Source organism: Anguilla rostrata, chromosome 12 (assembly GCF_018555375.3).
Source record: "Anguilla rostrata isolate EN2019 chromosome 12, ASM1855537v3, whole genome shotgun sequence".
Lineage (NCBI taxonomy): Eukaryota > Metazoa > Chordata > Actinopteri > Anguilliformes > Anguillidae > Anguilla > Anguilla rostrata.
In genome coordinates this window covers 597,812-619,677 of record NC_057944.1, presented here as the reverse complement: position 1 = coordinate 619,677, position 21,866 = coordinate 597,812, and the positions used below count along the sequence as shown (strand labels likewise).

The window sequence follows — 21,866 nt, the reverse complement described above, 5'->3', positions numbered from 1 at the left end:
TTCCACTTCTACTCAAATAAAGGACAGTCTATTCCACTACTACTGAAATAAAGGAGAAAGTCTATTCCACTTCTACTGAAATAAAGGACAGTTTATTCCACTAATGGCGAGTGAGACTCATGGACACCATGGAACAGTGCAGATGAAGCTGCTGCAGAGATAACGTTCCAGAACACTGGCTGATATAACCCCACCCAACCCAGCAACAGGAGTCCAGCTGTTCCCTGCAGCGTCCTGCGGTGTCCAGGTAAAACCAACACCATGGTTCAAATCTGCAATGTCTGCCTATACTAACTAGGCCCACTCCTAAAAACACACCCATTTAACCCTTTAAAGAGTATGTTTTTAGGAATGTTTTTTCAAAATTCAGTGTTCTAGAACTCCATAGCTTTCAATTAACAGGGGCGACATAGCTCAGGTGGTAAGAGCTGTTGTCTGCGGTTTGATCCCCCGCCCTGGCGTGTCAAAGTGTCCCTGAGCAAGACACCTAACCCCTAATTTTTCCCAACGAGCTGATTGGTACCTTGCATGGCAGCCTTTCACTGTTAGTGTGTGAGTGAATGGGTGAATGAGAGGCATCAACTGTAAAGCGCTTTGGATAAATGCGCTATATGAATGCAGTCCATTTACCATTTACCAATTATCAGTGGTGATTGTTACATCAGCATTAGAACGTTAAGGCCATTCTAATCGCATATTTGTGATCTCACACCTTTAAAAAGCAGCAGTAATGACCACACATGTGCGTAAGTGGACGTGAGGAAGCTGCTGCACCTTCACGTGTGGAGCCGGCGCTGTAGCTGAGGAGAGTCCTCCGGGCCGCGGCGTCCTCGAACACCCCAGGGCTCGGCTGTGGCCTGCTGGAGTCCGCGTGGGTGGAGCGCAGGACAGAGGCGGTGGAGGTCACCACGGTGTGGCGCACACGCTCCGGCTCCCGCTGGGGCTGGCCGTGGGCCTTGCTGGGGCCGGAGAGCAGCGACTTGACATTGTGCTTGAGGGCCGACTGAGACCGGCTGCTGCCCTCGTACTTCAGCTGTGAACCCTGCAGAGCATGAGGAACATGAGACTGGACCAAATGAGCCAGGATCCCTACAGAGCATGAGGAACATGAGACTGGACCAAATGAGCCAGGATCCCTACAGAGCATGAGGAACATGAGACTGGACCAAATGAGCAGGGATCCTTGCACAGCATGAGGAACATGAGACTGGACCAAATGAGCCAGGATCTCTGCAGAGCATGAGGAACATGATACTGGACCAAATGAGCCAGGATCCCTACAGAGCATGAGGAACATGAGACTGGGATGGTGTTCTTTGGATTACACAAGCCTCACCTTTTTTCCTCCATACATAGCGCTGATCATTATGGCCAAACAGTTTCTGTTTCTGCGTGTTTCAAAAAGTGTGTCTGAGCAAGGAGGCCCACGAACCTGACTGAGCTACACCAGTTTTGTCAGGAGGAATGGGCAAAAATGCTGGCAAAGTATTGTGAGAAGCTTTTGGAAGGTGTTTGATTCAAGTTAAGCAATTAAAAGGCAATTCTGCCAAATACTAACATGTATGTGTAGTGTATGTAAACTTTTGACCCACTGAAAACCTGATATAGTACATAAAAGCTGAAATAATTGTCTCTTAGCTATTATTTAGAAATGACCTCTTATGGAAATAAAGTAGATACCCTAATTGGAAACGTATGGTAACATGAAATGTGAAGAGTTGTGAAAAATCAGCCTAGGTGAGGTGTACGTAAACTTTTGGCCTCAACTGTATTGATACTGATTTGAGATTGAGTTGCAGTTGATGGCAGACTTTGGTAAGGGGAGGGGAGGGGATGGCAGAATGGGGTAAGGGAAGGGGACGGTGTGACCCCACTGTCCCCACCTGGGATATGGAACCGTCCAGGACGAGGCGGGCTCCGGGGGGAAGGTCGGGGGCTTTTCGGCTGTTTCGTTCTGAGAGGTCCTGCCTGGGAATCTCATGGACAGAGCGGCCCATCTCCCTGATGGTGTTCACCCCCTCGTAGGGCTTGCCCTTGCTGATGCCCCCCTCGAAGGAGCACGCGGGGGGGCTCTCCCTCTTCGTCTGCTTGCCGTACTTGTGCCCCTCCTCAAACGCTTCGGCCGGCCCACGGGGTGTGCCTACACAGGGCGAACCGAGACGCTGCACGTGAGCGTCTCACAACATCACCATGTAAGAGCCCACCCAAAACCATTCGGCTCAGCTGTACAGGGATTTCATTCACAGCCTGATTTCAAATGTTTTAAAATTAAAAGTGAAACAAAATTTTCTAATGACTCCAACAATTTAAATTTCACATAGCATTATGCTATCAGTCTAACGTTGCAGGCCGGTTTACAAAGAAAAACAGACTGTTTACTGTGCTGACAGAGATACTGTGATAAAGAGACTGATAAAGTGCTCAGTTGCAAAACATCCTCCTGGATCGGCATTAAACCTTCTATTCACCATGACGTAATATTTGGTATTGTAGGAAAAAGGTAAGGCAAGCAGAATCATTGATGTACTGTGTCTTTATTTGATGACCTGGGGTTTACCTTTGATCTTTGGGTATATAAGAGGAAAAGTGCAATAGTCTGGGTAGGTCTATCAACACGGTCTGTTGCGCATCATATGCGTATAGCCATCTCAATACGCACTACTTTTGCACCACTGTATATATTATAATTATTGAACACACGGTACAATAAACAGCATTCACTTTAACCTGGCATTCCTCTTTGACTCTGCACACCTAGCAGTTTTAAGGTCCTCACATGCACACATACCTTCACCCTGTAGTCACTCACCCATACGCTAGTGTCAGAGTACAGTAAGATACACAATTGTACCTATGCAAGCTACACAAGCCAGAGGCACGTCCGTGTCTTCTTAAATAAACAGTGATCTGTATAGAGCCACACTCCTGGCAGAAAGCAGTCTCCTCCTCCTATGCTTAACTGTTAGCACAGAGGAAAGGTTAAAACATAATACTGGAGTCAGATAACGGAGATAACATTAAATTTATCCCGTTCCAGTAGCACCGGTAGTCCAGTAAGACTACACACATTCCTTTGCCACACAGAATCTTCCGCTGTTTGGTGTATCTAAAGAGTTTCTTACAACGTTTTGATGTGTTCAATTTACAAACACTGTAGGGATTATACCAACTGGTCTTTCACTAGCGTACATTCTGAAAACTTAAAGAATATACAAAAGGTACTGTAGCTACTGGGGCTCAATTTATTTGATAGTACAGGGCTTGTAAAATTCAACTGTTCTGGTGCATTTTACAACAGCATTTTCCTTGTCATTTTAACCTGTTAGCAAAGGCAATTTCTTTACTTAAATTTCTACTGGTGCCCACAGCCTGAATTCTAAGGGCTTTATTCCATTTTAAACACTGACAATCACCAGCACGTGGGTAGTGACTTCATGGATATAAAAGTGGACAAATATTGGTATATGAAAAGAAAAAATGAGCAGAGTTGAAGAAAGCAGAGCTTAAAGGAGGAATCCGATGGGAGACGCAGTACCTTGCATGATGGATCCCGGGAGCGGCACTCTGTCTGTGGGGTCAGAGTGGGAAGAGTCTTTCGGCATGGCCCGGCTTACCAAACCTACAGCAGGAACCACAACGCTCAGAGCTCACACCAGCACCGTGAGCACATTCAACACCCCTGTCCACGGAGCCAAATCTAACCCTAGGGGAGCACAACACTCAGTGAACACACCAGAGGTGCGTTCAAATTCAGCGAACAAGGCGAACGTTCGCGAACTATTTCAAACTTTTTTCCGTTAGCTGTGTGTTCGCCGCAATCGTTTGCAAACATAAGCGAACGGTCTGAAAAGGTAGTTTGCGGTGAACAAAAATGGACGCTGGACTGAGGAAAATGTGTTCCCAGATGGGGATTTCAATTGAAGATGCCGTTAAGTGTGAGCTAGCTAACAGTTAACGTTAGTTATCAGTATTTTTATGTACGTTAGCTATTTTGACCTAATGTAGCTAACGTTAATGCCTTTTTCTGTAAGAGGCAACGAAACCACTCAGCAACAAGACTCCTGTCAAGAGGGAGTGAGTGCAGGAGTGAGTGCGGATACTTCAAATGCTCTCAGTAAGTTAACGTTAGCTAACTTATCGATACAGTGAGTACAAACTCTCTCGTCGCCATGTCTGTTTATGTTTAATGCAAAGAATTTGGAACGTTCTTAAGAAGCCATTCAAATTTACAGAATCTAGAATGTGATTGTATGCTGTAGCATTAATATTTACCTTCAATGGAACTAAGGGGCCTAGCCCAAACCATGCACAACAGCCCGAGACCAAGGGGTGTCCAGATACTTGTGGTCATATAATGTATGTTTAGAATATCAAGGTAAACATTAGTAGCTCAAGTTGAACTCACATTATCTCCCCAGTGTGAGGCTACAGTACCGCTTTGCTACATGTACCAGTGTGAGGTCACAATAACGCTTTGCTACATGTATCAGTGTGAGGCTACAGTACCGCTTTGCTACATGTACCAGTGTGAGGTCACAATACCGCTTTGCTACATGTACCAGTGTGAGGCTACAGTACCGCTTTGCCACATGTACCAGTGTGAGGTCACAATACCGCTTTGCTACATGTACCAGTGTGAGGCTACAGTACCGCTTTGCCACATGTACCAGTGTGAGGCTACAGTACTGCTTTGCTACATGTACCAGTGTGAGGCTACAGTACCGCTTTGCTACATGTACCAGTGTGAGGCTACAGTACGCTTTGCATGTACCATGTGAGGCTACAGTACGCTTTGCCACATGTACCAGTGTGAGGCTACATACGCTTTGCTACATGTCCAGTTGAGGCTACAGTACGCTTGCTACATGTACCAGTGTGAGGCTACAGTACTGCTTTGCCACATGTACCAGTGTGAGGCTACGTACCGCTCTACATGTACCAGTGTGAGGCTACAGTACCGCTTTGCTACATGTACCAGTGTGAGGCTACAGTACCGCTTTGCTACATGTACCAGTGTGAGGCTACAGTACCGCTTTGCCACATGTACCAGTGTGAGGCTACAGTACCGCTTTGCTACATGTACCAGTGTGAGGCTACAGTACCGCTTTGCTACATGTACCAGTGTGAGGCTACAGTACCGCTTTGCTACATGTACCAGTGTGAGGCTACAGTACCGCTTTGCTACATGTACCAGTGCGAACAGAACAGCAGCAAAAGCACTCACTCCTCCGGTCCTCTGGCCCTTGGTGCCGTGAGCAGCCTGGACCCTCAGGAATTTTATGACAATGCCACACAGCTGCCAATAACTGGCAGGGCAGGATACCTACCTTGTAAATAAGAGCTAACCTGAGGAAGACTAGCAGACTTAACCCTGTCCTACCCTGAAGAGGTTAAGTCCACTGCATCCCACTGGACTGGCAGAGACAGGCCTACAGCCTAGACAGATGACAAGGCTATTGGGCCTAGTCTGCGCTTGTGTGAGCACCCTTTCCTGAATGAGTGCATGTTTGCATTGATGTGTAGTAAAACATTCACACACTTCATTCATTAAAAAAGCTGCTGGGGCACTTCATGCTATTTGCTTGAACATGCTAAAAAGAAGAGCTTTTTCCATAATCAGCTTCTTGCTTTGCTTTTTAAAATTTTACATAATTATTTTTTTGGATAAGTGGTTTTTGCTTCAATATTTTAAATTAAAAATATCTTTACAGACATAACTACAACCAACATTTCTGGGGTAGCTGCAGAAGCATTTCTCTGAGGACAGGGACAGTCCTGAACTCCCAGCTAGCAGGTCGCAGTACCTTCATAAAGAGCAGCCTCCCTGAGAGCAGGCCCTGCGGTCATCCAACCCTCCATCATGTCATGGGTCCGCTTGAGCTCTCCTCCCCCCCGAGGGCTCCTGATGTCCTCCTTGGGATTCTTCATGGCTTTGGGGAAGAGGATTTACCCATGCTAATTTAACCCTTTAAGGTGTGAGGTCTCAACTGGACATTCTAATGCTGATGAAACAATCACTACTGAAAATAGAAAATAGCAGTTCTAGAACACTGAGTTAGAAAAAAAACATTCCAAAAACCTACTTTTCAAAGGGTAATGGGTCTATCAGAATAGATTTAAAGCAAAACTGCCCTGCACACCATTTTTGATTAGACATTTTAAAAAGATGAGCAACATACAAGTATGCTCAGGCAAATGGGGGAAACTCATGTAGCCCAAAACGTTTAGAACTACCTGTTCAAATACTGACCACGTATTCTAAAACCACAGAATGATTACTCAAATTGTCTGATACTAAAACTTTAAAACTTTTTTAATATTAAAATTCTAAAACTATCAGGTGTTATTGTAGTATTATAAATAACTTTCTAATACTGCATGCAGTACAGCATAAAGGTCAAATAAATATGATCCTTATTGTCAGCAATAACAACAGTATTATTAGGACACGTGAGCAGGTCATTTGACAATATTTCTCTCCTGTTCAGACTGGGTGTGCAAAGCTAAAATAACAGGGAGACATGGGACAGCAACAGCAATGTGCTCACAGGTATAAGACAGGATGTGCCCGCTCTCGCCCTCGAAGATGACCTGACCCTTGGAGAAGGCCTCGCCCCTGGATCTCTCGGGGTTGCAATGGTCCTCCGTGGCCAGTTTGGTGATGGTGCCCTTCAACAGGACGTCTGCCGCCACGCCTGGCTGTGACAGGGCTGGTGTCCCCTACACAGGGGCACAAACCCCAGGCAAGACTGCTCAATATCAGCCATTACATTACATTACATTTGGTAGATGCAGCTAAACCAAAGCAATATACAATACAAAGTGCATACCAAAGATCACAGGAAGATCTACAGAACACAGGGCCAATAGGGTATCAGTTATCCATAGCCATCAATATCAAGTCTAGTTCACACAATAAGCACAGGCTAAGTTCTTAAAGTTTATTTATTTATTTATTTATTTAATGTTTATTTGATAGGGACAGATACATTGTATTGTATTGTGTATTGACAAACAGTGTATTGACAAACAATAACCAATGCAATGTATCACAGCATTTATAGCATATGCTCATTTCCGATGCTTGTCCCTAGCTGGGCTTTTCAAACACATACACATACAGCACAAAATCATATAATCATAAAACACATACAATAAACTACTACAGCATTATTAAATACATTAAAATTGAGTAAAGATATCATAAAATCTAATAAAAACCTAGAAATTTATAATCACATATGACTACACGACTGGGTGAATTTTAAAAATTGCTTCAGTTTATACTTAAAATGCTCAAAGTTATGGTCGGTTTTAAAGTGCACAGGTAAAGAATTCCAGGTGCCAACTCCCTTAATAGAAAAGGCTGTCCAGCCAAAAGAAGTTTTTCAATATGGAACTTTACAGTTCCCCACAGTTGCGCCCCTAGTGGTGAGACCAAAATCCTGCAAACATTTCACCATGTCACTAAGACATGTTGGACCCATATCATGTAGGCATTTAAAAGTAAGTTTGGCATTGGCAAACTTAACAAAGTTATCATAACTTAAAACATGCAGTTTTTTTAGAACGTGACAATGGTGAAATCTTATCGCCTTTTTGTCTAGTATTTTTACTGCACGATTATAGAGCCTTTCTAATGGTTTGATAACCGAGGGGCATGCTTGCGACCAAGAGGCAACACAACAACTAAAATGCGAAAAAATCAGAGTGCATGTACAACTTTGCAGTGTCAAATGGCAAACAGTTTCTGATTAGTCTAAATGAGTACAAATTGACTTTTACAGTTCTACTCAATTTTTTGACATGCTTGTCAAATTTCAGTTGGGGATCCAGTATAAGACCTAAATATTTCACTTCTGTCACCTGTTTAACTGGTTTGTCTTTGATGTTAATATGTAGTTCATCTGGCGTGGGCCGTCTCCTGGACGAAAAGCATATAGACACAGTTTTTTTGACATTAAGTGTCAAACAGGAAGTATCCAGCCATGTTGCTATTGATTTTAGATGTTCTGTCAACTGTAAAGTAAGTGCATTGGTAGACTTACCAGACACATATATGACAGTGTCATCAGCGTACATCTGGAGACCAGCTCCATTACATGAGTCCGGAAGATCATTTATATATAAACTAAAGAGCAGGGGTCCGAGTACAGATCCCTGTGGAACTCCCATTTTATTATCCAAGAATGAAGATTTATTATTATTAACCACGACGCACTGTTGACGGTCCTGGAGATAAGACTCAAACCAAGACAATGCTTTTCCGGAAAAATTTAATTTGGATAATTTAGACATAAGAATTCTATGATTTACAGTATCAAATGCTTTTTTAAGGTCCAGAAAAACTGCCCCCACCAGCTCACCTTTGTCTATAAAGTATTTTAGTTTTTCCAAAAGGAAGCAAGTTGCACTCTCAGTTGAATGTTTAGGGCGAAATCCAAATTGTAGTGGGTGCAAAATTTGGTTTGTTTCTAAATAATCCATCAATTGCATGGCGACAACCTTTTCTAATACTTTGGATAATACTGGGAGAATACTGATTGGTCTATAATTACTTGCATGGTCAGCTGCTCCAGACTTAAAAATAGGTATCACTCTTGCTTGTTTCCATCCTTCGGGGAACTTTCCACTCTCTATAGGTATATTTATTAAGTGAGTGAGTGGTTCTGCTAAAATACTACGATGTTCTTTTAAAAATGCAACGTCCAGATCATAAAGATCTTTTGAATACGCAGTGGTAAATTTTTCAATTGTGTTAAGAACTACCACACGATCAATTGCATGTAATACAAACAAATTTGTATCAAGCCTTTGTGTATCGTAACCTAGTTTTTTTAAATTATCTAAATTACTGGCAAGCTCTTCAACTGACCTTATAAAAAAAGTTATTAAATTCATTTGCAATACGTCCACTATCCATGATCAGTTGATCCCCAACTTTGAGCACTTGTATCATACTCCTGGTTACACCCTCTGGTTTAATCAGACTATTTATTTGTTTCCAAATTAAGTTATTATTTCCTTTCGCTTCTCTAATCACCGATATGTAATAGGTAGCTTTTGCATTTCTTAATTCTTTTATAACCCAGTTTCTTAGCCCCTTATATAAGACCATATCAGTACTGGAACAACTCTTTAAAAAGGTTTTAAGTGTGAAATCTCTCCGTTTCATCAGTTTTCGAATCAATGCATTAACCCAGGGCAGAGATCTTTTTCTATTAGAATATTTGCGTGTTTTAAAAAAACTTACCAACAATTTTTCCAACGGTAGTCATTAATTCATTACAACATGTATTCGGGTCGCTGCTATTCACGACATTCTCCCATGTCACTCTCTCCAGTTCACCCTTAAGGATTGACAGATTCTGTTTCGGTATAACTGTCTCAGATTTTTTAGATGATAATTGGGGAAGCGCTTCTTCGTTAGTTTTCTTGCGGCAAGAATCATATTGTGGTCGGACAATCCTGTTATTAGATTGTAAGTCTTAATAACACGCTCCTCTCTATTTGTGAAGATCAAATCAATGGATGACTGTGTGGTTCTGGTGATACGCGTAGCGCCTTTAACCATCTGGCTAAAATCAAATTTCGACATTACAGCTTTGAGTTTCTTTCTATTGGTTTTGTCAGACCAATTAATATTAAAATCACCAAAGATCATTACTTCTGCTTTGTTTGTAACTATTTTAAGCATCCTTTCTAGAGAATGATAAAATGCACTACATATGCAGGGGGATTATATAAAACCAAAATAGGAAAATGCATTTGCTGCGATAAATAAACGTTTAGACCAAGACATTCAATTGTCACATCGTGGCCCAATTCAACTTCAGTACACTAAAATGAGTCTCTTATATAAATCAATACCCCACCTCCTCTACCAACAGTCCTATCCTACTTAAAGCATTGATACCCGGGTACATCAATCAAACTAGTTAAAACCTTGTTATGGAGCCACATTTCAGTAAGACATAAAAAATCAAGATTTGAGTCCATCAGCAGTGTTTTGATTTCATCACACTTAGGCAATAGACTTCTAACATTTAAATGTCCACCAAAGACAACTTTGGGCTTTGTCTTATGATCCCAAATGACCTTAGCATGATTAACTGTTTGAAAAAATGAATTCTGCATTTATTTAATCACAGCGGCGCAGTTCCGATTAGATTTAGAACTCAGTTTTGATTTTGATTTTAAATCCGGTTCAATGGGAAAACTGCTGGGGAATCCTTGAGAAGCACCGACCGTTGCCAGGCACCGATGACTCCACCTGTCAACGGGCTCACAAGCGCTTGGGTGTCCTATGCACCTGGAAAAATCCACATCATCCAGTGGCAACCAGAGTTCCACGCGCGGCACCCCCAGTGCCGAGGACGACAGGATCCGTGTCCCCCGGGACAACCGCACAATCTGTCTCACCGTGTTCCCACTCCAGCTTACTGCTTCCCAGCACCATCTCCACGCATGCGGACACAGGAGCACACCGCCGAGCGTATTCCACACCCTCCGTCCACTGCAGATCCGTACATTGTGAATATAATGTCTTCTTCAAATGTTTTGGAGAGTTTGTCGTTTGGCCTAAGGTTGGAGAACCGATGGGGCCAGGATTTAATTGAATATTGCCCGCTAATAATAAAATTGAAAGATGAATAACCACTGCATTGACCCACTTCGGTTTTTTACTCCAGTAGGTTTGTTTGGTCGAATTCGATCTCTTTGTGTAGATTTGTGCAAAGCCATTATTAAGTATATGAGAAAAAATTACATAGTAGCCATAGCCAAACTTATTCAGTCTGTAATTGATTGGAAAAAGTTGCAGCAAAGTATTCATTGCCGAGTCTTTTACTTGCATGGGTCCACATGTCCATACACCATAGGAAGGAGAAACAATATCCCGCAGGTGATTAAGAGAGGCAGCCATGTTGATCGCTTGTTTGTATAGACATGTGGTTTAAAAATGCAATGTCTTTGTCGTTTGCCATGGATTAAACCGCTCCTTTTCATTTTACTTACGGGTTTATGCCGACGTGGCAAGTCATAAACTAGAAGTGAGGCATGATTACAAGAGATATGATAAACAACTACAACATCAAGAAGAAAATTAAGTGCAACAAGTGCAAGTGCAACATGACAGTGACAGTTGATTAGCCCTGCAGAGGAGTATAGTGTTAAAGATTCTCAAGGTAGAGTCTAAAGAGATGTGTCTTCAGACTACTAGTCCTGGCATCTCCAGGAAGAGTCTACCCCAGACGTGGCCTGCCCTAGTCCTGGCATCTCCAGTAAGAGTCTATCCCAGATGTGGCCTCCCCTAGTCCTGGCATCTCCAGTAAGAGTCTATCCCAGACGTGGCCTGCCCTAGTCCTGGCATCTCCAGTAAGAGTCTATCCCAGACATGGCCTGTGCTAGTCCTGGCATCTCCAGTAAGAGTCTATCCCAGACGTGGCCTGCCCTAGTCCTGGCATCTCCAGTAAGAGTCTATCCCAGACGTGGCCTGCACTAGTCCTGGCATCTCCAGTAAGAGTCTATCCCAGACGTGGCCTGTGCTAGTCCTGGCATCTCCAGTAAGAGTCTATCCCAGACGTGGCCTGCCCTAGTCCTGGCATCTCCAGTAAGAGTCTATCCCAGACATGGCCTGTGCTAGTCCTGGCATCTCCAGTAAGAGTCTATCCCAGACGTGGCCTGTGCTAGTCCTGGCATCTCCAGTAAGAGTCTATCCCAGACGTGGCCTCCCCTAGTCCTGGCATCTCCAGTAAGAGTCTATCCCAGACGTGGCCTGTGCTAGTCCTGGCATCTCCAGTAAGAGTCTATCCCAGACGTGGCCTGCCCTAGTCCTGGCATCTCCAGTAAGAGTCTATCCCAGACGTGGCCTGCCCTAGTCCTGGCATCTCCAGTAAGAGTCTATCCCAGACGTGGCCTGCCCTAGTCCTGGCATCTCCAGTAAGAGTCTATCCCAGACGTGGCCTGCCCTAGTCCTGGCATCTCCAGTAAGAGTCTATCCCAGACGTGGCCTGCCCTAGTCCTGGCATCTCCAGTAAGAGTCTATCCCAGACGTGGCCTGTGCTAGTCCTGGCATCTCCCGTAAGAGTCTATCCCAACGTGGCCTGCCTAGTCCTGGCATCTCCAGTAAGAGTCATCCCAGAATGGCCTGCTAGCCCTGGAATCCTCGTAAAGTCTATCCCACGTGACTGCCAGTCCTGGCTCTCCAGTAAATAATATCCCAGACTGGCCTGTGCTAGTCCTGGCATCTCCCGTAAGAGTCTATCCCAGACGTGACCTGCCCTAGTCCTGGCATCTCCCGTAAGAGTCTATCCCAGACGTGACCTGCCCTAGTCCTGGCATCTCCAGGCATCTCCAGTAAGAGTCTACCCCAGACGTAGCCTGCGTTAGTCCTTGAGTCCTCATCTAAAAATCAGAAAGTGGTTTAGTTAGCTGGCTTTTTTACACGGGGTGGGGTGTGCTGGTTTCCAGTTATTCTAGCTATTCATAACAGGCCTCAGTGAGTGATATACCTCTACGCCAAATGGTAAATGGTAATGGCTCTGTAATACATTATACCCACTACTGTGCAGTGTGGCTCATAATTGGAATAATAAAATAACAAATATGCAGTTGTGGTTTCAGGTTTTCCCCTGCACAAGATGGCGACGCCAGCGTATCGTGAGCCTGACCGCTCTTGGTGATAGTCATGTACCTGCGTGATGGAGCCGGTGCGGAAGGGCGGGGCCTCGGAGGACACTTTGGCAGGAGTTCCCATGGTTACGCTCCCGTCCTGAGCAGCAGACGTAGGGTTTCCTGCACACACAGGCAACACATTGAGGGGCGGGGAAGGTCAGGCGCCTGGACCGAGGAACGTTGCAAGACGTTGTAAGTTGTGGTAAAGTGAGGCGCAAACCGGCCTGGGAAAAATCTATCTCGCTACCATCGCAACTGTACAGTTGTAAAACACTAGTTCACAAAGGCAGAATTAACACTATTATTCTGTTACTGTACATTCAGTGGCATTATTCTTTTCCCACAACAAACAGGAAAAGGATTCTGTTCAGGATTGTTAAGGGGTGCATTGGGGGGGGGGGGTTCTTTCTCTGATATTTGTCTCTCAAAGATGAAAAAGTTGAAAAAGTTTAAGGGCACTGACATTGGCTCTTTAGTCACCCAGCTACTTCTTGCTGTGGGTCTGCATAAATAAGAGTGATGGGGGTCTCCCTCACCCCCCTCCGAGTGCTTTATAAAATTAATCTTTCTTAAAATGCATCAATCAAACCAGGACAAAGTACCACTGACACACAAAAACATACACCTATACGCGCACACACACACACACACACACACACACATACGGCACACACACACACGTGGCACGCACATACAAATACACGCACATGCACACACACACGCACACATACACATACACGCACACGTGTGGGCGCGCATGCACACACACACACATACACATATACAAATGCACAAATACACATGCACACACACACTCACACACAAACGCACATACACACACGCACACGGCACACACAAATACACATACACACACACGCGACACATGCAAACACGAATACACACACACAAGCACACAACACACAAATACACACACACACAAACGCACACACACGGCACACAGACACACGCATAAGCGCGCACGTACACACACACGCACGCACACACATACACAGACACGCACACACACACATACACACACACTGTGGACACTAACTAAAGCAGTTTGGGGTTAGGATTAGAAGAGACATACCCCTGGCCATGCCCTCGTACTGGACACGGGTGAGGGAGAGGAACCCCTCTGTGTGCAAGCTCTCCTCCAGCCTGGCGTAAGACACTGCAGGAACACAGAGAGAAGCAGCCCTGCTGTCACAGCCCCAGGCTCCACAGCGCCAGTAAAACTACAGCCGCTATCACACTGATGAGGTCACTTCACATCATTAACTCTAATGACACTGAAAATTCAAAGCAATGAATCACCCTCCCTGTGCTGTGAGGGGCCATTTAATCACTTCCCTGTGCTGTGAGGGGCCATTTAATCACTTCCCTGTGCTGTGAGGGGCCATTTAATCACTTCCCTGTGCTGTGAGGGGCCATTTAATCACTCCGGGCTGTGGGCCATTTAATCACTTCCCTGGGCTGTGAGGGGCCATTTAATCACTTCCCTGGCTGTGAGGGGCCATTTAATCACTGTTCCTGTGCTGTGAGGGGCCATTTAATCACTTCCCTGTGCTGTGAGGGGCCATTTAATCACTTCCCTGTGCTGTGAGGGGCCATTTAATCACTTCCCTGTGCTGTGAGGGGCCATTTAATCACTTCCCTGTGCTGTGAGGGGCCATTTAATCACTTCCCTGGGCTGTGAGGGGCCATTTAATCACTGTCCCTGTGCTATGAGTGGCCATTTAATCTGGCTCCAGACAGCCAAATCACAGCAGCGCCCCCCCCCCCCCCACCTGTGGCGGGATCCGGCAGTCTTGGCAGCCCCAGTGATATAGACCCCGCTGCGGTCCTGGCTGCCTCCTGACCGTACGCAGCTTGGCTGTGGGATGGCAGGTACGTGCCAGGAGTTCCCTGAAACAGAGAGAACGTGAAAACCCCAAAAAGAAAGCAGGGGAAAGACTGTGGCCCGACTCCAGAAGCCCTGCCACAGAAAGAGTCCAGCAGCGGCGGCGGGACATCGGGGACACGACGTCACCGGGGTGAAGAAACACTCACACACACACACCACAGAGAAAGCAGCCAGTTTACCTCCTCATAACCCCCGTCCTCACCTGGGAGATGGACCCCCCCTGGATGAAAGACGGCTTGTCGGGTAGTTTGGCCGACGGGATGAGGGGGGGAGGGGACGGAATGTTGGTGGGGCGCTGACCGTGCCTGGAGAGGGGGGTGTGGGTCGTGTGGGCGGGGTTCGGGACTGCCTGGTTAGGATCTGCAGGGAGGAGTGAGGAAGAGTCCATTATGAGCTTCGCTGACACCTCCTGTCTATTCTGCTCATTTCTTTTCTTGGTCCAGGTAATCAGGTGCACCCGTGCCAGCATCTACAAGGTGCAGCCATCTTGTGCCTGCTACGGCTTGCTGGCCCTGCTTTTCCTGTCTGGGTGGTGGCTTCATTTTCATTTCCTTCATTGTTTCTACTTCAATGGGATTAATTAAAGAAAACCATTTGGCCATCTGGAGTTACACTGTGTGGCTTGTTTATGATTCAACCAGTGCAGAGGAAACGAGAGGGCAGAGGGAGTAAAACAGGCTTTCAGAACAAAAGCAGCTTGAAAAAAGAGGCCACTCAACAAATGATTAAACATGTCAAGTGATTCAGAGACTCGCACTACACAGACGCTGCCATGGAAGGGAAGAGTGTCCTCTGTCAGGTCGTTAGCACTGAGGAGGTCAAACAGAGGCAGACGGGCAGCAGGGCCATGCACCCGCAGCCGTGAGGCATTGTGGGGCTGCACTGGGGCATTGTGGGACATTGTGGGGCTGCACTGGGGAATTGTGGGACATTGTGGGGCTGCGCTGGGGAATTGTGGGACATTGTGGGGCTGCGCTGGGGCATTGTGGGACATCGTGGGGCTGCACTGGGGCATTGTGGGACATTGTGGGGCTGCACTGGGGAATTGTGGGACATTGCGGGGCTGTGCTGGGGCATTGTGGGACATGTGGGCTGCTGGGCATTGTGGGCATGTGGGGCTCATGTGGGCATTGTGGGCATGTGGGGCTGTGCTGGGGCATTTTGGGACATTGTGGGGCTGCGCTGTGGCATTGTGGGGCATTGTGGGGCATTGTGGGGCATTGTGGGGCTTCACTGGTACATTGTGGGACATTGTGGGGCTGCGCTGGGGCATTGTGGGACATTGTGGGGCTGCGCTGGGACATTGTGGGGCTGCACTGGGGCATTGTGGGACATTGTGGGGTGTGCTGGGGCATTGTGGGGCATTGTGGGGCTGCGCTGGGGCATTGTGGGACATTGTGGGGCTGCGCTGGGGCACTGTGGGGCATTGTGGGGCATTGTGGGACATTGTGGGGCTGCGCTGGGACATTGTGGGGCTGCGCTGGGACATTGTGGGGCTGCGCTGGGGCATTGTGGGACATTGTGGGGCTGCGCTGGGGCATTGTGGGGCATTGTGGGGCATTGTGGGGCTGCGCTGGGGCATTGTGGGGCATTGTGGGGCTGCGCTAGGGCATTGTGGGACATTGTGGGGCTGCGCTGGGGCATTGTGGGGCATTGTGGGACATTGTGGGGCTGCGCTGGGACATTGTGGGGCTGCGCTGGGGCATTGTGGTACATTGTGGGACATTGTGGGACATTTTGGTACATTGTGGGATATTGTGGGACATTGTGGGACATTGTGGGACATTGTGGGGCTGCACTGGGGCATTGTGGTACATTGTGGGACATTGTTGTGCATTGTGGGGCACTGTGGGACATTGTGGGACATTGTGGGGCTGCGCTGGGGCATTGTGGGACATTGTGGGGCTGCACTGTGGCATTGTGGGACATTGTGGGACATTGTGGGGCTGCGCTGGGGCATTGTGGGGCATTGTGGGGCATTGTAGGACATTGTGGGGCTGCGCTGGGGCATTGTGGGGCATTGTGGGGCATTGTGGGACATTGTGGGGCATTGTGGGGTATTGTGAGGCCACGAACGGTGCTTTAGTATCCTGCGGGACTCACACAAGCTGATCCCTACCATGGAATTTAAATCTGAATATTCAGGGGGTGAAGGCTGTTCATCCTATAGGTCAGAGGGAGAGGGCTGTTTATCCTATAGGTCAGAGGGAGAGGGCTGTTACTCCTATAGGTCAGGGGGCGAGGGCTGTTCATCCTATAGGTCAGAGGGCGAGGGCTGTTCATCCTATAGGTCAGAGGGCGAGGGCTGTTCATCCTATAGGTCAGAGGGAGAGGGCTGTTCATCCTATAGGTCAGGGCTGTTTATCCTATAGGTCAGGGCTGTTTATCCTATAGGTCAGAGGGAGAGGGCTGTTACTCCTATAGGTCAGGGGGCGAGGGCTGTTCATCCTATAGGTCAGAGGGCGAGGGCTGTTCATCCTATAGGTCAGAGGGCGAGGGCTGTTCATCCTATAGGTCAGAGGGCGAGGGCTGTTCATCCTATAGGTCAGGGGGCGAGGGCTGTTCATCCTATAGGTCAGAGGGCGAGGGCTGTTCATCCTATAGGTCAGAGGGCGAGGGCTGTTCATCCTATAGGTCAGAGGGAGAGGGCTGTTCATCCTATAGGTCAGGGCTGCGTTTCCCAGTTTCGATGTACCTTAACGTTTTACGAAAGGTTTCTAAGGTATACCTTTCAAAGGGAAACCGCTTTTTTTACGAGTGTTTCCCAGGCTATATCTTAACAGTTGCCTTAAGGGACACTTCCAAACGTACGTCGTAAGTTGGAGCTGGCCTTCACTGTGGTGCTGTAAAGTTTATCAATCGATGCCAAGCGAATCGATTGTCTCACTTGTAAAGGCTTATGAATGACGTTTTAATATAGCAAGTGTTGTCATAATCATTTTACATCAATCTAATATTGCAGAAGAGGAAGCTATGCCTACTAAAGATCATCTGCTAATCTCTTTAAGAGTCAAAACGAGACCTTGTGATAGTTTCAACAAATACATGTAGGCTACAAAAGATAAAATAAAGAGCATCAATCGGGACATATAAGCCATAGTCTGGGACTCCTTGGAAGCCCAGAAAAAAGGATATCGGCTACATATGCGTTAATCATTTTGTTCTTATTGAAATTTGTTTTTGTCACACAATATATAGGCAACTGTAGCAGCATACCCACTGAGCACAGTCTGAACACACTGAATGAGTATCTGCAATGCTCTCCCATACACGCCTCATTAAAGGCACAGAGCACAGTCTGAACACACTGAATGAGTATCTGCAATGCTCTCCCACAAACCACTCATTAAAGCGACTGGAGAAGAATGTATATTTAACTACACGTCAGACAGAATCACCAAACCAGCGTGAATCACGAGTCCATAGAAAGGCCCTGTGCTCTTCCAGCAGGAGACATGTCACTGATGAGTCAGAGCTAGCTGGCAGGGAGTCGCCGTTAAGATAAGGAGATAACGGCAAGGCCTCACAGGCATCTGCTGAAAATGAAGAGACTTCTGTCTTAATAAAGTACTGAAAGCATCTCCAAGCCTGCTCAAGAGTGAACTGTACACACTGCCCTGTTGGTTTTGAGTGTGCTGCAGGGCAATCTGAGTAATTTTATACTGGCGGAGGGGCTTACCCTCCCCGTCCAGTACAGTGGGGCTCCTGGTGGACATTCGGGGGCAGTGCGGCGGCCACCTCTCTGGCTCCCCCTGGTGGACGGACTCGTGCGCGGCTCTGATCTGCTGCTGGAACATGCCGTAGCCAATGATGGGGGTGCCCAGAGGCACACCGCCAGCATCAAAGGGCAGGGACGCCTGGGGGGAGAGACAGCGCGTGAGACACAGCATGAGACACAGTGTGAAACACAGCGTGAGACAGCGTGTGAGACACAGCGTGAGACAGCGTGTGAGACACAGTGCGAGGCACAGCATGAGACAGCATGTGAGACAGCGTGAGACAGCGTGAGACACAGCGTGAGAAAGCGTGTGAGACAGCGTGAGACAGCGTGTGAGACACAGTGTGAGACAGTGTGAGACAGCGTGAGACAGCGTGTGAGACACAGTGTGAGACAGCGTGTGAGACACAGTGTGAGACAGCGTGAGACAGCGTGAGACAGCGTGTGAGACAGCGTGAGACACAGCGTGAGAAAGCGTGTGAGACAGCGTGAGACACAGTGTGAGACAGTGTGAGACAGCGTGAGACAGCGTGTGAGACACAGTGTGAGACAGCGTGAGACAGCGTGTGAGACACAGTGTGAGACAGCGTGTGAGACACAGTGTGAGACAGCATGAGACAGCGTGTGAGACACAGTGTGAGACAGCGTGAGACACAGCGTGAGACAGCGTGTGAGACACAGTGTGAGACAGCGTGTGAGACACAGCGTGAGACACAGTGTGAGACAGCGTGAGACAGCGTGAGACAGTGTGTGAGACACAGTGTGAGACAGCGTGAGACCGTGTGAGACACAGTGTGAGACAGCGTGAGACACAGCGTGAGACAGCGTGTGAGACACAGTGTGAGACAGCATGAGACACAGCGTGAGACACAGTGTGAGACAGCGTGAGACAGCGTGAGACAGTGTGTGAGACACAGTGTGAGACAGTGTGAGACCGTGTGAGACACAGTGTGAGACACCGTGAGACACAGCGTGAGACAGCGTGTGAGACACAGTGTGAGACAGCATGAGACACAGCGTGAGACAGCGTGTGAGACACAGCGTGAGACAGTGTGAGGCACAGCATGAGACAGCGTGTGAGACACAGTGTCAGACAGTGTGAGACAGCGTGTGAGACACAGCGTGAGACACAGTGTGAGACAGCGTGAGACAGCGTGTGAGACACAGCGTGAGACAGCGTGAGACAGCGTGGACAGACGGAGCGTGTGAGACAGCGTGAGACAGCGTGTGAGACAGCGTGAGACAGCGTGTGAGACACAGCGTGAGAAAGCGTGTGAGACAGCGTGAGACAGCGTGTGAGACACAGCGTGAGAAAGCGTGTGAGACAGCGTGTGAGACAGCGTGAGACAGCGTGTGAGACACAGCGTGAGACAGCGTGTGAGACACAGCGTGAGACACAGTGTGAGGCACAGCGTGAGACAGCGTGTGAGACAGCGTGAGACACAGTGTGAGGCACAGCGTGAGACAGCGTGTGAGACACAGTGTCAGACAGCGTGAGACAGCGTGTGAGACACAGCGTGAGACACAGTGTGAGAGTGTGAGACAGTGTGAGACAGCGTGAGACAGCGTGTGAGACACAGTGTGAGACAGCGTGTGAGACACAGTGTGAGACAGCATGAGACAGCGTGTGAGACACAGTGTGAGACAGCGTGAGACACAGCGTGAGACAGGTGGAGACACAGTGTGAGACAGCGTGTGAGACAGCTGGACGTGTGAGACAGCGTGAGAGACACAGGTGAGACAGCGTGAGACACAGCGTGAGACAGCGTGTGAGACACAGCGTGAGACACAGTGTGAGGCACAGCGTGAGACAGCGTGTGAGACACAGCGTGAGACAGTGTGAGACACAGCATGAGACAGCGTGTGAGACACAGTGTCAGACAGTGTGAGACAGCGTGTGAGACACAGCGTGAGACACAGTGTGAGACAGCGTGTGAGACACAGCGTGAGACAGCGCGTGAGACAGCGTGAGACACAGCACGAGAAAGCGTGTGAGACAGCGTGAGACAGCATGTGAGAAAGCGTGTGAGACAGCGTGAGACAGCGTGTGAGACAGCGTGTGAGAGCGTGAGACAGCGTGTGAGACACAGCGTGAGACAGCGTGTGAGACACAGCGTGAGACACAGTGTGAGGCACAGCGTGAGACAGCGTGTGAGACACAGCGTGAGACACAGTGTGAGGCACAGCGTGAGACAGCGTGTGAGGCACAGCGTGAGACAGCGTGTGAGACAGCGTGAGACACAGCAGAAGCGTGTGAGACAGCGTGAGACAGCGTGAGACAGCGTGTGAGACAGCGTGAGACAGCGTGTGAGACAGCGTGTGAGAGCGTGAGACAGCGTGTGAGACACAGCGTGAGACAGCGTGTGAGACACAGCGTGAGACACACTGTGAAGGACAGCGTGGACACAGCGTGAACGTGTGAGACAGCGTAGACAGCGTGTGAGGCACAGCGTGAGACAGCGTGTGAGACACGTGAGACAGCGTGAGCAGCTGTGAGACACAGCGTGAGACACGTGAGCGTGAAAAGCGTTGAGACACGTGTGAGACACAGCGTGAGACACACGTGACAGTGTGAGACACAGCGTGAGCAAGCGAAGGTGTGAGACAGCGTGAGCAGTGTGTGAACACAGCGTGAGAAAGCGTGTGAGACAGCTACAGCGTGTGGAGGTGACAGCGTGAGACAGCGTGGAGACAGCGAAAGCGTGTGAGACAGCGTGAGACAGCGTGAGACACAGTGTGAGACACAGCGTGTAGACAGGTGTGAGACAGCGTGAGACACAGTGTGAGGCACAGCGTGAGACAGCGTGTGAGACACAGTGTCAGACAGCGTGAGACAGCGTGTGAGACACAGCGTGAGACACAGTGTGAGAGCGTGAGACAGCGTGTGAGACACAGCGTGAGACACAGTGTGAGACACAGCGTGAGACACAGCGTGAGACAGCGTGTGAGACACAGCGTGAGACACAGCACGAGAAAGCGTGTGAGACACAGCGTGAGACAGCATGTGAGACAGCGTGAGACAGTGTGTGAGACACAGCGTGAGACACAGCGTGAGAAAGCGTGTGAGACACAGCGTGAGACACAGCACGTAAGATACAGCGTGAGACACAGCATGAGACAGTGAGCCACAGCACATGAGACACAGAGTGAGACACAGCGTGAGACAGTGAGCCACAGCGTGAGACAGTGAGTCACAGCGCGTGAGACAGTGAGACACAGTGTGAGACACAGTGAGACACAGTGTGAGACACAGCGTGAGACACAGCGTGAGACATAGTGAGACACAGTGTGAGACATAGTGAGACACAGTATGAGATATAGTGAGCCACAGCAGGTGAGACACAGTGAGACACAGCGTGTGAGACACAGCGTGAGACAGTGAGACACAGCGTGAGAGACACAGTGAGACACAGTGTGAGACATAGTGAGACACAGCGTGAGACATAGTGAGACAGCGTGAGACATAATGAGACACAGCGTGTGAGACATAGTGAGACACAGCTTGAGACATAGTGAGACACAGCGTGTGAGACATAGTGAGACACAGCGTGAGACATAGTGAGACAC

General features: G+C 48.1%; 1 protein-coding gene across 1 annotated transcript in view; it reads right to left on the bottom strand.

Annotated features, from left to right (window-relative positions):
* Nucleotides 1-21,866, bottom strand: part of LOC135236708 (nuclear receptor corepressor 1-like) — a 124,797-nt gene that overhangs the window by 33,531 nt on the left and 69,400 nt on the right. Inside the window, 10 exon segments of the mRNA XM_064303205.1 lie at nucleotides 775-1,042; nucleotides 1,884-2,140; nucleotides 3,536-3,619; nucleotides 5,805-5,930; nucleotides 6,549-6,720; nucleotides 12,695-12,795; nucleotides 13,766-13,849; nucleotides 14,466-14,583; nucleotides 14,784-14,941; nucleotides 18,261-18,438. Of these exon segments, the coding sequence (XP_064159275.1) occupies nucleotides 775-1,042; nucleotides 1,884-2,140; nucleotides 3,536-3,619; nucleotides 5,805-5,930; nucleotides 6,549-6,720; nucleotides 12,695-12,795; nucleotides 13,766-13,849; nucleotides 14,466-14,583; nucleotides 14,784-14,941; nucleotides 18,261-18,438 (1,546 nt within the window).